General features: G+C 45.2%; 1 protein-coding gene across 1 annotated transcript in view; it reads right to left on the reverse strand.

The window, feature by feature from the left end:
• Positions 1-13,533, reverse strand: part of SPP2 (secreted phosphoprotein 2) — a 24,633-nt gene that overhangs the window by 10,138 nt on the left and 962 nt on the right. The window contains exons 3-5 of the mRNA XM_006036640.3: positions 11,820-11,942; positions 8,325-8,435; positions 4,726-4,780 (exon numbers count right to left, since the gene is read on the reverse strand). Of these exons, the coding sequence (XP_006036702.1) occupies positions 4,726-4,780; positions 8,325-8,435; positions 11,820-11,942 (289 nt within the window). The remainder of the gene's footprint in view (positions 1-4,725; positions 4,781-8,324; positions 8,436-11,819; positions 11,943-13,533) is intronic.

The raw sequence follows: 13,533 nt of genomic DNA on the forward strand, positions 1-13,533 counted from the left end.
GCAGTGTGGGGAGGCGACTAGGAAGGCCAACTGTACCTTGTCGTGCATCCACAGATGCATTTCAAGCAGGACCAAGGAGGTGATCCTCCCCCTCTATGCTGCACTGGTCAGGCCGCAGCTGGAGTACTGCGTCCAGTTCTGGGAGCCGCACTTTAAGAGGGATGTGGACAGCATCGAGAGGGTCCAGAGGAGGGCCACTCGCATGATCAAGGGACAGCAGGGCAGGTCCTATGAGGAAAGGTTACGGGACCTGAACCTGTTCAGCCTCCAGAAGAGAAGGCTGAGGGGGGATCTTGTGGCCTGCTATAAACTAGTCAGGGGGGATCAACAGGCACTGGGGGAGTCCCTGTTCCCCCGAGCGCCGCCAGGAGTGACCAGGAATAACGGTCACAAGCTGGCAGAGGGAAGGTTTAAGTTGGACATCAGGAGGCGCTACTTCACGGTCAGGGCGGCTAGGGTCTGGAACCAGCTTCCAAGTGAGGTGGTGCAGGTTCCCACCCTGGGGGTTTTTAAGAGGAGGTTAGATGACCATCTTGCTGGGGTCGTTTGACCCCCAGTACTCTTTTCTGCCATGGCAGGGGGTCAGACTAGATTATCTGCCCAGGTCCCTTCCGACCCTAGAAATTATGAAACTATGAAATGGGATTACTTAAACCTGTAGGGGTTGATATCTCTGGGTTTATGCCATGTTTTATATGGGTTGCCTCTCCTCCCTGAAGAGAAGGCCTCAGGAGCAAGTATAGCTTTTGGAAAAGATCAAAATATAGGTGCATCTTAAAACATTTTCAGAACCATGTTCATTAAGCTTAGTGAAATGCATTTCAGATAAGACATCACCAAAAAACACTTCTGAATAAATGTTAGGAAAGCTGAAGTTCAATACCATGAGCAAGCATATACTGACTTTTGTTAAGGTGAACATCCTGATTCAACGAGGCATGATCAAAATTAAAACTTACCTTCCTACACTCAACAGAGCAAGTCAGTAATGTTACATCTATTCTAAATGTTGCTATGAGACAAGAAACCTCTCCATTGGCGACAGATTTCCATAGTGTAATCATATTTCCTACTTTGCACTAGCATTCTAAATTTAGGGAAAGCCCCAACCAGAGAAGAAGATCTAGACATTGATCTCAGGAGGTTCTTCTTGAATAATATTAGGTAATCTGCAGGGGTAACACTAAAGTATGAACAGGCATTCATTTCTAGCAGTGGAAATTTCTGGGAATACTTCCACCTCTACAAATCTTCCTGGGAGAGGGCGCAGTACAGGTGTTCAGTCTAGGTTGACCAAACTGCAGTTGCTTCATTCCTCACAGACCCTCCTGATCACTCTGGTCTGTGGAAGTATAGGGAGCATCTTCCTGCTGCTCTACTCCCCAGCAGGTCTTCCTTCCTAGTGCAAGGAACAGATAAGGGGCAACAAGCAGCTGCTCCTCCTCTCCCCTCCTGGTCTCTAGGAGGGGAGGGAGCATCAGGGCAAGGCATGCAACCCATTCCCCAGACCAGGGACACTCCCATCTGGGGGTATGCACAGGGAGCAGTAGGCAGCCATTTGTCCCCTCCTGTCCCAGTCTCTAGGATGGGAAGGAGCAACAGGGCAATGTCGCCCTGTCTTCTCCACTCCAGGAAGGCTGAAGGAGGGAGGGCAGCAGCAGCTCAACTCCTCCATGATAGGGAAGAGTTGAGCTGCAGGGAAATGCTCACCCACTTTCTGCAGACTTGGGTCTGTGGCTAGGGACAGACATTCAAAAAGCCTGAGCCTGAATTGATTCAATCTTTGCAGGTTAGTCTAACCTGGCTACGCTAAATCAGTTTTGCAACCAGACAGGCATCCCAGAAATGCAGGGACTTGCCTGCAGTGCCTCAGGCTAGTAGTCAGGGGGTGCTAGAGCAGCCCTCCCTTTACTTCCACAGGGCAGAGCTGAGGGGGGCGTGGCCAGGTCCTACTCTGATTATTCCCTCCTCCACCTCCTGAGCTACCCAGCAGGGAATGTTTAGTACCCCTAACTCAGTGTTTATTAATCCATTAACAAAACAAAACCTCTCTCCATTAACTAATTTGACCTCTTCTTAAACAGCTCTTCCAAGGAAGGACATTAAGCTACCTGCTGATTAGCCCCAAAATGCATGTCTGCCTCTGTCATGGCACGGACCATAGCCAGCATGTAGTCTGCTAGCTAATGTTGAGGTGTCTTCATACAGGCACAGGGGCGGGGAGAATAAGCCTTGCTTAGCAGGGAGAAGCCAGGCAGATGCTCTGTGCCTCTGCCAAGCTCCTTCCAGGGAACAGAGGGGAGGGGACAACCTTGCTATGGAGAAGAGGGCCCCATCCAGCCAGAGAGCATGTCAGCAAGGAATCTGGGGCAGACATTGCATAAACCAGTTTGACCCAAATCAGTTAAGTCAGCTACTACTGCCAGTCTGGGGAAGGCACAGGGGAAGCTGCTGTTTAGCTCCTCTAGGTCTACCAAGAGGAACTCTCTCATAGGGTATATTGCCCAAGTTAATGCCTAGAAGGCCCTTCTCCTGGGGGGGTTGCATATTTCTCTTGGAAGAAACTGAACGAACTACTATGGTGCCCACATACATTTAGAGGCCTCACTTTAACTCATGGCACTTTACACAAAGCGGGGGTGTGGCTTGCGGGGGCTGGAGCCTGCCTACACCAGCCCTGGCAGCAGGTGGGGGTGCTCTAGCAGCCTCCAAGGAGACTTCCAAACCACCTCTCTCCCCAGCCGTCACTCCCACCCAGCTCCGGCCATGGCAAAGCCCAGCCAGCAGCTGCATGCTGCTGCTGTCAAGAGGCTCAGGTTATGGGTGAAGAGGGGGCTCCTTTCCCCCACCCCTGTGTCAAGCCTCTTGTCATGAGCAGCACTCAGCTGCCAACTGGGTTTTGCCATAGCTGGAGCTGGGGAAGATGGTGGAACAGAGCCCCCTTGCTTCATGGGCCTGGCCAGCTCCACCCAATGCCCCAGCTAGGGGGGCCCACAAGGCAAGGGGGCTCTGTTCCACCCTGTTTCCCCACCTCCAGATCCAGCTATGGCAAAGCCCAGCTGGCAGCTGTGTGCTACCCCCTTTCCTCCCCCTTCTTACCCTGCTAATAGCCCTGGGGACAGGGCTGGGCTGCTGCTCACTGCTTCAAGCACCAGCCCAGCCCCACAAAGGTGCAAAAAATTAACCCTTGAGGGAACCTGAACAGAAGTTCCCTAACATGTTGTGCTCTGTAGTGACTTAAGTTAATAGCTGATTTATCAAGGGTTAATTTTTTGCATGATTGGTCAAGTGTTCTGCAGCCATAAGTGTGTGTTACGTCATGGCTGTATAGCGCATTCAGGGGTCAGATTGTGTGAAAAATGTAATTTGTGTAAGTGTCCCTAGTTTCTACCAGCAGAGTCATGATTCTCCTAGTGGAAATATAATACCTGTGCATGGCCCCTGTTATCTTCTCAAAGGTCACTAATAACGAGGTTGGGAACAAACTTTCCACTTGTCACAGGCACTTGCAGCTAGCTGTACAATGGGATTCTGTTCTACGTATGGTTAAAGCTTGTGCAACTAAAGAATTCCATCCCTCTACAGATCATTAACTCTACACAAAGGACAGACATTGACGCATGTACTAGTTAATGGGCTAAATTCCAAATCTGTAGTTGGATGAGCTTCAGTTGAAATATTCATTTCCCTTAATGAAACAAGAACAAAAGGCAGCTGAAAAATTAACTTTGTCAATGTCTGATCTTCCCCCTTCAGTCTAGAGATTCTTCTTCCAAAATTGAGGTTGATGTTTAGTCTCAGCAGCCATACCTGCACCCCTATGCACCTAACACTTGTCATGCTTGCACTCTCCTTGTGTGGCAGTAATGGGTGGGGAGGAGAGATACGAAATCCTCTCTTTGACCATCCCCAAGTGGAACTTCTGCAGCTGAATTCTTATTATCTGAACCCTGAATATAAAAGGTAAGGGTGTGCTTCTGTAATAGCCACATCTGTAACTAGGTGTACAAAGGGTCATGGCCCAGCCTTCTCTATATAGGCCAGGGAACAAGGGTTACAACTGGAAGAAAGCATACTTCATCCACTTACAAGGCTGTGATGAAGCTTTGCCTCTGTACATCCTACACATAGAGAATCTTTAGTCATTGCTGGGGAATAAGTGACTGCCTCTTGTGACACCAGTGATGAACCATTGGCAGGAAGAGCTGTAGAACAGCGCTGTGCACTACCTAGTACTGTTAGAAACTACTGGAGGAGCTGTGGCACTGGCTGTCTATGGAAAGCCTGGGAAAGGACTGCACATGTAGTAAGCAAAGAAAGCATGGAATCTACGCCACTGCCCAAGGTGGTAGAGTACTCCCATTCACACCCTCTCTGAATGTTATGTCCTGCTATCCCAGCAGAACTATGGAAAGCTCAGATTGCTGTTATTATTCCACATTAGTTACTCCAGCCACACTGCTTGACTTTCTACTTGCCAACCCTGGGTTGATTAACTAGTTTGTGTGTGTGTGTGTGTGTGTGTGTGTGGGTGGGGGGTTACCCATTGTAGTCAGAACATTTATCCCAGCATTGCTACCACAAGAGAATATTCATTGGATTGAATTAAAAGCACCTACCCTGAAGTGCCTAGTTGAGGGTCTAAGACAACTTTGTCTATGTGAGACTCAAGTAATACTTATAAAACATGCACACAAGAAGTCAGCCACTTCCAAGGTTACCTACCTTCATTGCGGCCATTACCCCGTCTGTTCAGATCCATCATTCTCAAGTACCACATCTATAAATAAAGACACATCTTTGAAAGGTCTATCTGCAGAGCTGTCAGAGTAGGCTGACTCTACCTGCTGCTTTATTAATTTATAGCAATTCTATCCTTTCTAAAGTGAATAGGTGGTAGGGAAAACAAAAAAGAAAGCCTAAGAAAAAGGGGTACTGAAACTGGGACATCAAGTCCAAGAAACTGCTTTAAAAATAGGACTCTAAAAATGTGCTGGAGCCTCTCTTTCATAGCACAGCCAGATTAATAAAGCTCTTTAAAAATATTCTGTTCTCAGTTTGACCCTCGGAAGATGATAAAATCAAGGTTTGGAGCCTTGCAGTTTTCTAAAGGTTTATCTGGAAGTCAGCCTCTCTTTGCCGATCATCAGTGCCATATTACCATAGACCTGATGTTGACCCCACTGAAATCATTAGGAATTCTGTTGTTAAGTGGGATCAAGAGAAGTCCCATGTGATTCAAGGAAACAATACAACTGGAACACTGATCACACCAACCTTGCCATGGTGCACCCAACCATGGCACTTACTGAAAAGTGCCAGTCCTGCAACTGGAAGCCAATTCTGTAGCTAAACCAGAAATGTATTGGTTTCAGGTGGGCACTCAGGTCAGCTTTCTGGTACTATGAATCATTTTTAAACAAGTCCAGCTGAAAGCAAACAGGAATTATTCCCCCTCCTGGTTTCCATGCAGTGAAGTACTCCATTGCTCCAGGTGGATTCCATTGGCGACAGAACTGGATCTGTAATCACTCCATGACAAGATACCCTGAGCATTGTTAATCTAAAATCAGGTTTTTAGTTATCAGTTGCAACTACAAGTCACCCATAAAGCCACAATCTCCTTTTTATCCAACACTGTGGTAATGAAAAGAAGGGAACATACTCCCTGACAATTGTTGCCAGGTGAACACTTCTGAGCTATCTTAAAACCCCCAGAGTCATATCGTCAAGTCCATCCAGCTCCTATCTTTGCAGAAAGCGATAGCTTCCTTTTTTATCTAGGGTTGCTCCCTTTGGCATTTATTTTCCATTAACTTTTTCACAAATGCATTTCCTGATGGGAATATTGGCAGTAATAGCGAATTTTAAGTGACTGTTAAAGAATAACCACAGAAAGGATTCTCCTTGTAAAAACAAATGTTTCCACTGAAAACTCAATTTAAAAAGTATTAGGCTTAACCTATAAGGAAACAAAAATCAACATCCCAAACTTTTTGCATTTCAAATACTTCAAATGTCCTCCTTCAGTGCTATTATCTGCCTAGATTTGAATAGGAAATACATAAGAAAATTGTAAGCTTTACTGAGAACTCAAAAAGAGAGGGGTAGGAAATTTGATCCAATTTATACAAGTTAGACATTCAGTTCCAGCATTTAACCAACAGCACAAGCTGTCCTTATGTCCTGGCATTATGCCTGAAATGCTATCTTTATTTCTGAATGTAATTATCTGTCACAACTTGTAACAGGCTGGCAATAAAAAAGAGACAGAATGGTGAAAAATGTTCAGCCCTGAACATGACATGTTTCAGCCCGCACTGGGTTTGTTTAGTTACAAATCAGAAATGCAGGTACACATTTTTCTGGTGGTACATGAGCTGGCCCCTAGTTGCAGATAAACCTGATTTGGCATCTTTTTTTTTTTTTCAAGAAGTCTGCAAGTTTGTTTGCTTTGAAACAAAGCCAGATTGAGCTCTGAAATTCTGATCAGCATTTACTCAAGCCTAAACCTCAAACCAGGCAGCTCAAAAATGAAGAAAAGTATGGAACCCAAATCCCAGTTGAGTGAAACCCCTGCAGTTATAACATTATATGGTTGGTTTAGGAGTGGTTTGGTAACAGAGACAGAATATTTGTTTCTGTTGATAAGACATACTAATCAGCATCCCTAGGCATACACATACAATATTTTACACAGAATGAGGATCAGAGTTGGCAGATACTCTAGACTATCACAGCAATTTAAGGGATCGGGGAAGCAAGGTCAAATATTCCAGCTGATCAGAATTAAGCATGATTAGAGATGACTTACCAAACCACATACAGCTTTTAGACTGAAATTTGAATTACAACCAGAAAGACTCAACGGTACTTCAGTCTAGAGATCACAGCAAAGGAAAGCTGCTAGACAGTCAGAGACCCTGTCTGTCTGATACTCCTATCCCTCTGGGGTATGCAGTGCTTTGCCAAGGGGTATGTGCTCATTTTAATGACAGCAACAGAGTTTCTGACTGGTCAATACACGGTGAGAAATGGCACTGCACATGTTGATATCAGTGTCAACAAGCTTCCTAAGGAATGAAAATGTAGAGATGCTTCAGATGTAGGGGTTACTCACAGCAGTGTTTTGCTGGTAAAGGGGTTTGTAGGCAAAGAAGTTTGAAACCAACTAGTCTGTTGAGCAGAGCATTGGTCAGAGACCTGGGTTGTGTTCCTAAGATGGCCATTGCTGCTGTTGACCTCAGGCAACTCACATCACCTCACATCTTTGCTTCAGTCCCCCGGATCCGTAAAATGTGGAAAAGACAATTACTTTCCTAAACTGCTCTGAGATTCTGCCACCTAAGATTTAGGTATTTGTCTTAAGCCCTCACCATGTTAATGGAGCAGCTTATACGGTCAAGTTACAAATTCTGTCTTCAAATATGCATATCCACTCCTATTAAATGTTAAAGGGAGGAGGACAAAGCATTTGTATCAGGCAGAAATTACTAGGGCTGTGCAAAATTTCGACAGATGTTTCATTTTGGAGGTGTTTGGGCCTGTTTCGGCCCCCAAAACACCAAGTCTGAAACTAAATGGAAGGCTCTGAAACATCTCCAAAATGAAATTAAGCCATACGAAATGTTTTGGAATGTTTCAGGGGTGCCCCCCAGGAATAGTCCAGTGCAGCCCTGCAGCCCTCCTTTTAAAGTGTTGGGAGGCTGGGGCCAGGTGGGGGATGGGGCTAACCTCCTAGCACTTTAAAAAAAAACCAAACAAAAAGCCCCATACTCACTGGCTGCAGTAGCAGTGATCAGGGCCTCTGAGGGCTCATGGCAGAGCCCCCCTGCAGAGCATGGGGCAGTGGGGATCATCCCCTCCACCCGGCATCTGTGCGGCAGCTGCCCCATGGTGTGGGTGCAGCTTAGCTCAGCAGGGTGTTGTGCGCTGTCTGGGAGCTGGGGCTACTGGGGTGGGTGGTGCTGGGCTCTGGCTAACTGGGGCCAGGTGGGGGATCAGGCTGGGCAGGGCAGCCATGGGGGCTTCTCCTGCAGCTCCCCCCATCGGGGCAGAGGCAGGCACAGCTGGAGGAACCTCGGGAGAACCTGCAGCCACCCGACTGTGCCTGCCTCTCCCCAGCCAATCCAAATCAGTGCCGAACTCTGAAACAGATTTGGCCAAATCAAAATGGAACAGTGATCCAAAACACTGAAACAAATCACTGTCCTCCAAAATGTCTGAATCTAAAACTGAAATGAAATACAGCCATTTTGCACAGCCCTAGAAATTACCCTCTAGATTAAGGTGCATGGCAAGGGGATTTTTTTTTTCTTGCTTACCTCCTCACTGCTTGCAGATTCTGAGCTCGACGAGTCCTGGTGGCAATGGACTGCCAAGTTCTGAATCTGTTCTTCAGAGACATATACTGTACTTCTGCAGAAAGCAGCTTGCTGTAATGGATTGAAATAGAGTTCATCCATATGGCTGCATAGGCTACAGTACAAGTTTACTTCAGATTCAGACAAAGACAGCTGACTAGAAAAAGCCTGTGTACCAAGACTAGGGACTTGAGCAAGAGCACTATTTACAACCAGAGCCCTGAATCTGGAAAAAAAAAATCAAAAAATCACAGTATTATTATAACAGGCTGTCTACTCGGGGCCAGGAAACATCCTTGGCCCACTCACCTGTTCTGGACAATCCTCCCAACTCTTGCAAACCATGACTTGTTGTATAAAAGATTGATGTAAATGGTGGGAGGCTGCCCATTTTAATGCCTGATGCCTAGGGTGATACACATGACTCCAACCTTCCCTTATGTCCCATGCCTTGCAGTTGTCATCCAAATCATTACAGTGCCTCACACCATGACTGGTGCTCCAGAGTCTCACTGGGACTCTCACTCCACACTAGAGCATATGGTCATTGTGTGCTCACCCTGGCAGGTCTGAATTCTATTACAAACATGGCCTCTGGTCCAATTGCAACCTCAGGCTTCTGTAGACTTACCTGGGCCTGGCTGCCCCCTCTTTGAGGATTCACCCTTAAGGCAGTTTCTCATGGGGACTAGCCCATGTGCTGCACTTCAGGTCGCACTCTTGCCTCCTACTCAGCACACCCCCAGTACAGCTCTTCAGGTCCTCCTTATCAGACCCTACTCTACACCAAACATGCACAGCACTTCAGGTATTCCACATGCACCCTACTGTATACAGGCCATTCTCTACTTGAATCACTATGCTTCCTGCCCCCCCCCTCCCCTCATTGAGGCCACCAGGGTCTTTACCTCCTATGGGCTCAGGTATCTGGAGGTGTGCCTGTCCCAACTTTCTACTGGGGTCTGGTACTTCATGGGACTCAGGTGTCCAGAGATGTGCCTAGCCCCCACTTTCTACCAAGATCTGGTACCCCATGGGGCTCAGGTGTCCAGAGACATGCCTGGCCCCTACCCTGGATAACCCACCAGGGTGTGGGGGCTGGTGTTATTACACACCCCTACCTGCCTTTCACTGGGGAGGCAACTGGCCTGGCATTTCTGGGGAACTGCCCCAACACGGGCAGTCCCACCAGGTCATCCTTCACCAGCAAAGTGCAGTTTTCAGTCATACCCAGGACCAGGAGCCTCCTGCCATCCCCATAGCTCCTGCCATTACCTCCAGGGTGTTCTGAGCAGCAGCTCAGCCAGGTGTTGTTCTTTGACTGCTTGCAGCAGACTTCTGTTACAGCTCTGAGGGCCTGGGTCTAAAATGGAAGCTGCTCAGCCCCATCCTCCAATCCCAGGGCCATCCTGCAGCCAGGTGACCACCTCATTAGGCCTACCCGGCACCTGCCAGATGACCTGTTGGCTGCTCAATGGCCGTTAAAGTGGCAGACACCGCGGATGTGGTGCCACAATAATAATATAAATGTGAGTCTTGGTTTTGGAGTGGCTCTGTGATGGAATCTCTTCAGCACACCCTGCTAACAGATATTCTTGAAAAAAATAAATAAGCACAGGGGGCTTGTCTTCAAAGGAGCTGTACTTACAGTTGATGTCAGGTTTACCCCTGATTCAAGAGCCACCACAGTCAAACCTGTAACTCAAGGACTAGCTCTTGGATGGGCCTTTGGGGCTTACTTGGCATTAGCCATTCAGCTGGAGCTGCCAAGCTGGCCAACAAGTAGCAAAGAAACAAAATCAGATTCACCCAATGTCTACAGTTCAGGATTCCATGGGTGATAATTCATGAAGTAACACCTTGGTTGCACTTTTATGTCACAGAAATCAAGTTGATAAAGTGAATATGAAAGAAGGTCAAATGGTAGGGAAAAAGTCAAAATACTGAGTGAGCTTCTCAGCTGCCCTCTGGGTGCTGTGGATGGGCCCAGTAGCAGTGATAAGCTTGATGGATCTGGACTGTTGAAAATCTGGTGAAGTATCTGTTATTGTACTTCTCTTTTGCTGCTAGAGCAGAATGAGCAGGATTAATGGGACATGAAGTAGTTTCCATTCTATTTTATTCTAAGAAATAGGCTAGCATGCAGCATAGCTCAGGATGAGAAAGTATGTAGAAGAAAGTAACCTTAAGCTACAGTTGCTTTTTGTCCTAGACCAGTGCTGGTTGAACAATATCAAATAAACACTGGTGTTTAATAAAATGTAATTATCCTCCAAGCCATTGTTTTCCACAGTTACGGTCATCTTATAGCACAGTAGGACATAGGACACTTTCCTGGGTAGCAATGACTGAAACAATCTTGGGATGGTTATTTCTGTCTAGCTGACAAAGTTATAAATCAAAATCCACTGCCTGGAGGTTGAAGTTAGACAAATTCAAATTAGAAATAAGGTGCAAATTTTTAAGAATGAGGGGAATTAACTCTCTGGACAGCTTGCTAATAACTGTAGAAGATTGTTCATCACTGGGAATTTTTAAATCAAGATTAAATGCATTCTACAAAATAAAGTTTGATTGACTTAGAGTGTAACTCGGGGAAGGTCAATTAACTGTCATATGGGAAGTGAGACTAGATCGCAGTGACCACATCTGGCTTTATAATCTATGATTAACTTCTTCACTGAGAGCAAAAAGTAAGAGAGATTCTTCTGCCATGGATTTTTTTTTCCCTAAAAAAGCATCTTTCAGCATGGCAGCTATGTTGACAGAGAGGAGATACAAAATAATGTTTGCTTGGTCCAATCATCTCTTTTTTCCCCTTTACCTTGCACATGAACTGGCTTGGAGCTCCTAGCACTGAGATGGGAAAGAAGGCTGCTGAATACATTTCTCTGAGTAGAGATTATGATAATGCACTAAGCAAATTACTTGATTATCTTGTCATCACTTTGATGTAACCCTGAAGAATTACTGCCTGTTATGTGTTGAGGCTTACAGATATCTCAGAAGGTGGATCTGACCCAGAACCATGTCTATGAGCATTTTCCCCATTCCGTCCAAATTATCCAATTTTGATTGTTGAATATTGATGGGGTTTTTTGAGTGGCACATTTCTCTCATCCATCTGAGTTAGATGTGGTGAAGAAAAGTCAAATAGGAGTTTTTCAGCCCTTCAGTATGTTGGTAATTACTTTCGAGTATTTGTTGCGAAACTTACACTGCCAGCCTGTCTCCAAACACATACAGTCTAAACCCAAAGTCAAGCAAAGTCCACCAGCTCTCAGATCAAACCTCAGTTCCTCACCTCCTCCCAGTTAACTAAAATACAAATTTGCAGTGTTGCTGGTGCTCAAACACCATTTGGTTAATGCTTCAGGTTAAGCATTTGCTTAGGCATATGTCACTGTCAATCATTGTCACTAATGTTGATTAAAAAGACACAAAACTTGCACTCACCGCATAGGGCCCTGTTTTGAAGTCACAGGTAGATGGGTCTCTCTCTGAATCTTTAGAGCATGTGATTTCTTGAATATTGAAATCCAGCATTATGTTGTAGCTGTTGTCATCAAGCAGGTCAACCTGCATACAAAGGAGCAGCCAATAGCATTCAGAATAACTGACCAACACACAGTTGCTTTTTTGCCAAGTTGTAGCAAAAATCAAGACCTTCTTAGGTCAGTATCCCATTTGGAGCAGAATATCACTGACTTGGAGTCAAGATATTTTTGTGTCTCCATTTTGTAAACCCTCACCACCAAGTCTTGTTTTTGTGAATGGCATTGTCTTCCAACCAAACAGCTCCCATTTATAGAAGCCTCAGATAACGTTCTGGCCTACGAAGTGCATATCATGGAACTCCAGCTCTCTAGAGACTCCCTCAAATTGCTTGAGAGAGCAAATTGCTTAGTAAAATTGTTCCTTCCCTGCCCTGGTCATTGAATTTTACATGTGGAACACTCCTATCGCTCCAAGCTGGGACAACACAGCCAAGGCATGAACTCTGCTTGTTCAAATGCTTTGCTATAAAAAGGAACATCTGACCAATACATTCAAGTACAGGGTGAACATTGAGGCATTCCATTCTCCTTAATGGGAACCTGGGTGCAACGAAGGCCCATTTTGTTTGTTGAATTGTCGACATCTTGTTTGATGTTAACATTTCCAATAGGTCATCCCAAGCTGAGTGGGCATTGTCTTGGGAGAGTATCAAGAACAAAGAACAAGGATTAATAGTAAGTAATAGTAAATGCATACTGAGTAACCTTATGTATAGGAAAATTGTCACACCAGAATAAATCAAAGACATTCGGTTTTTTTTTTTAACTGCAAACAACTGACTTTGAAATAAATCTTCCATGGCTTTCCTCTTCCAAACAGCTTCCACAGCTGCAACTTACTGTTCATGCCATAATTGATAATTGATTCATAAGCTTTTCACAGCATTTGATGACATGAACTTGGGTTAACAAAAGCTTGTGCACTCATGCACTCTCTCAAATCTTATTTAGTAAGTCTATAAAAGTGTGCATCTACCCTTTCTTCTGACCGACTTCAGATTATCACAGCTAGCTACCTCTCTCTGATAATTGATTCATGCCAGCGATATTTAAATATCTGTCATCTCATTGTTTTAGTTCATGAATGAAATGCATACTGTGCAACAATTAACTTCCAACATGACCAGATTAAAAAAAAAAAGAATTATGCAGTGTTGAGTGAGTGCCTACTGCAACTGGTCCCAAAACTGACTGTAGCCTTTAGGCACTGACAACAACTTAAGCATCCAGTAAGATAAAATGATGTTATTGTTGCCAGTATAGGTGTTAAGTAGCATCTCCTAGAAGGAAATATCCCTCTTCAGGGAGCTTGTATATATTTGCTGTGATATTTATTAAAGTCTTGTCTCCTTTTCTTCCCAGTCTAGTAGACACTTCAGCTGCAGGAACACTTTGAAGTACTTCCCATTAGCCTTCAGTACCTTCTGGTTAGCAATACTAGATTGCCATACGAGATTTATTCAACCACAGCCTTGACACTGCTCCACATGCAGGTATAGATATGTACCAAGTTCAATATTTAGAGACAAAATAATTTTGGGGTTGACCAAGTACACAAGCATTTTAAATTTGTTAACAAGGTCATCACCTTCTCTGAACACTGGGGGTAGGGA

Source organism: Alligator sinensis, unplaced genomic scaffold, assembly GCF_000455745.1.
Source record: "Alligator sinensis unplaced genomic scaffold, ASM45574v1 scaffold985_1, whole genome shotgun sequence".
In the NCBI taxonomy this organism is placed as follows: Eukaryota; Metazoa; Chordata; order Crocodylia; family Alligatoridae; genus Alligator; species Alligator sinensis.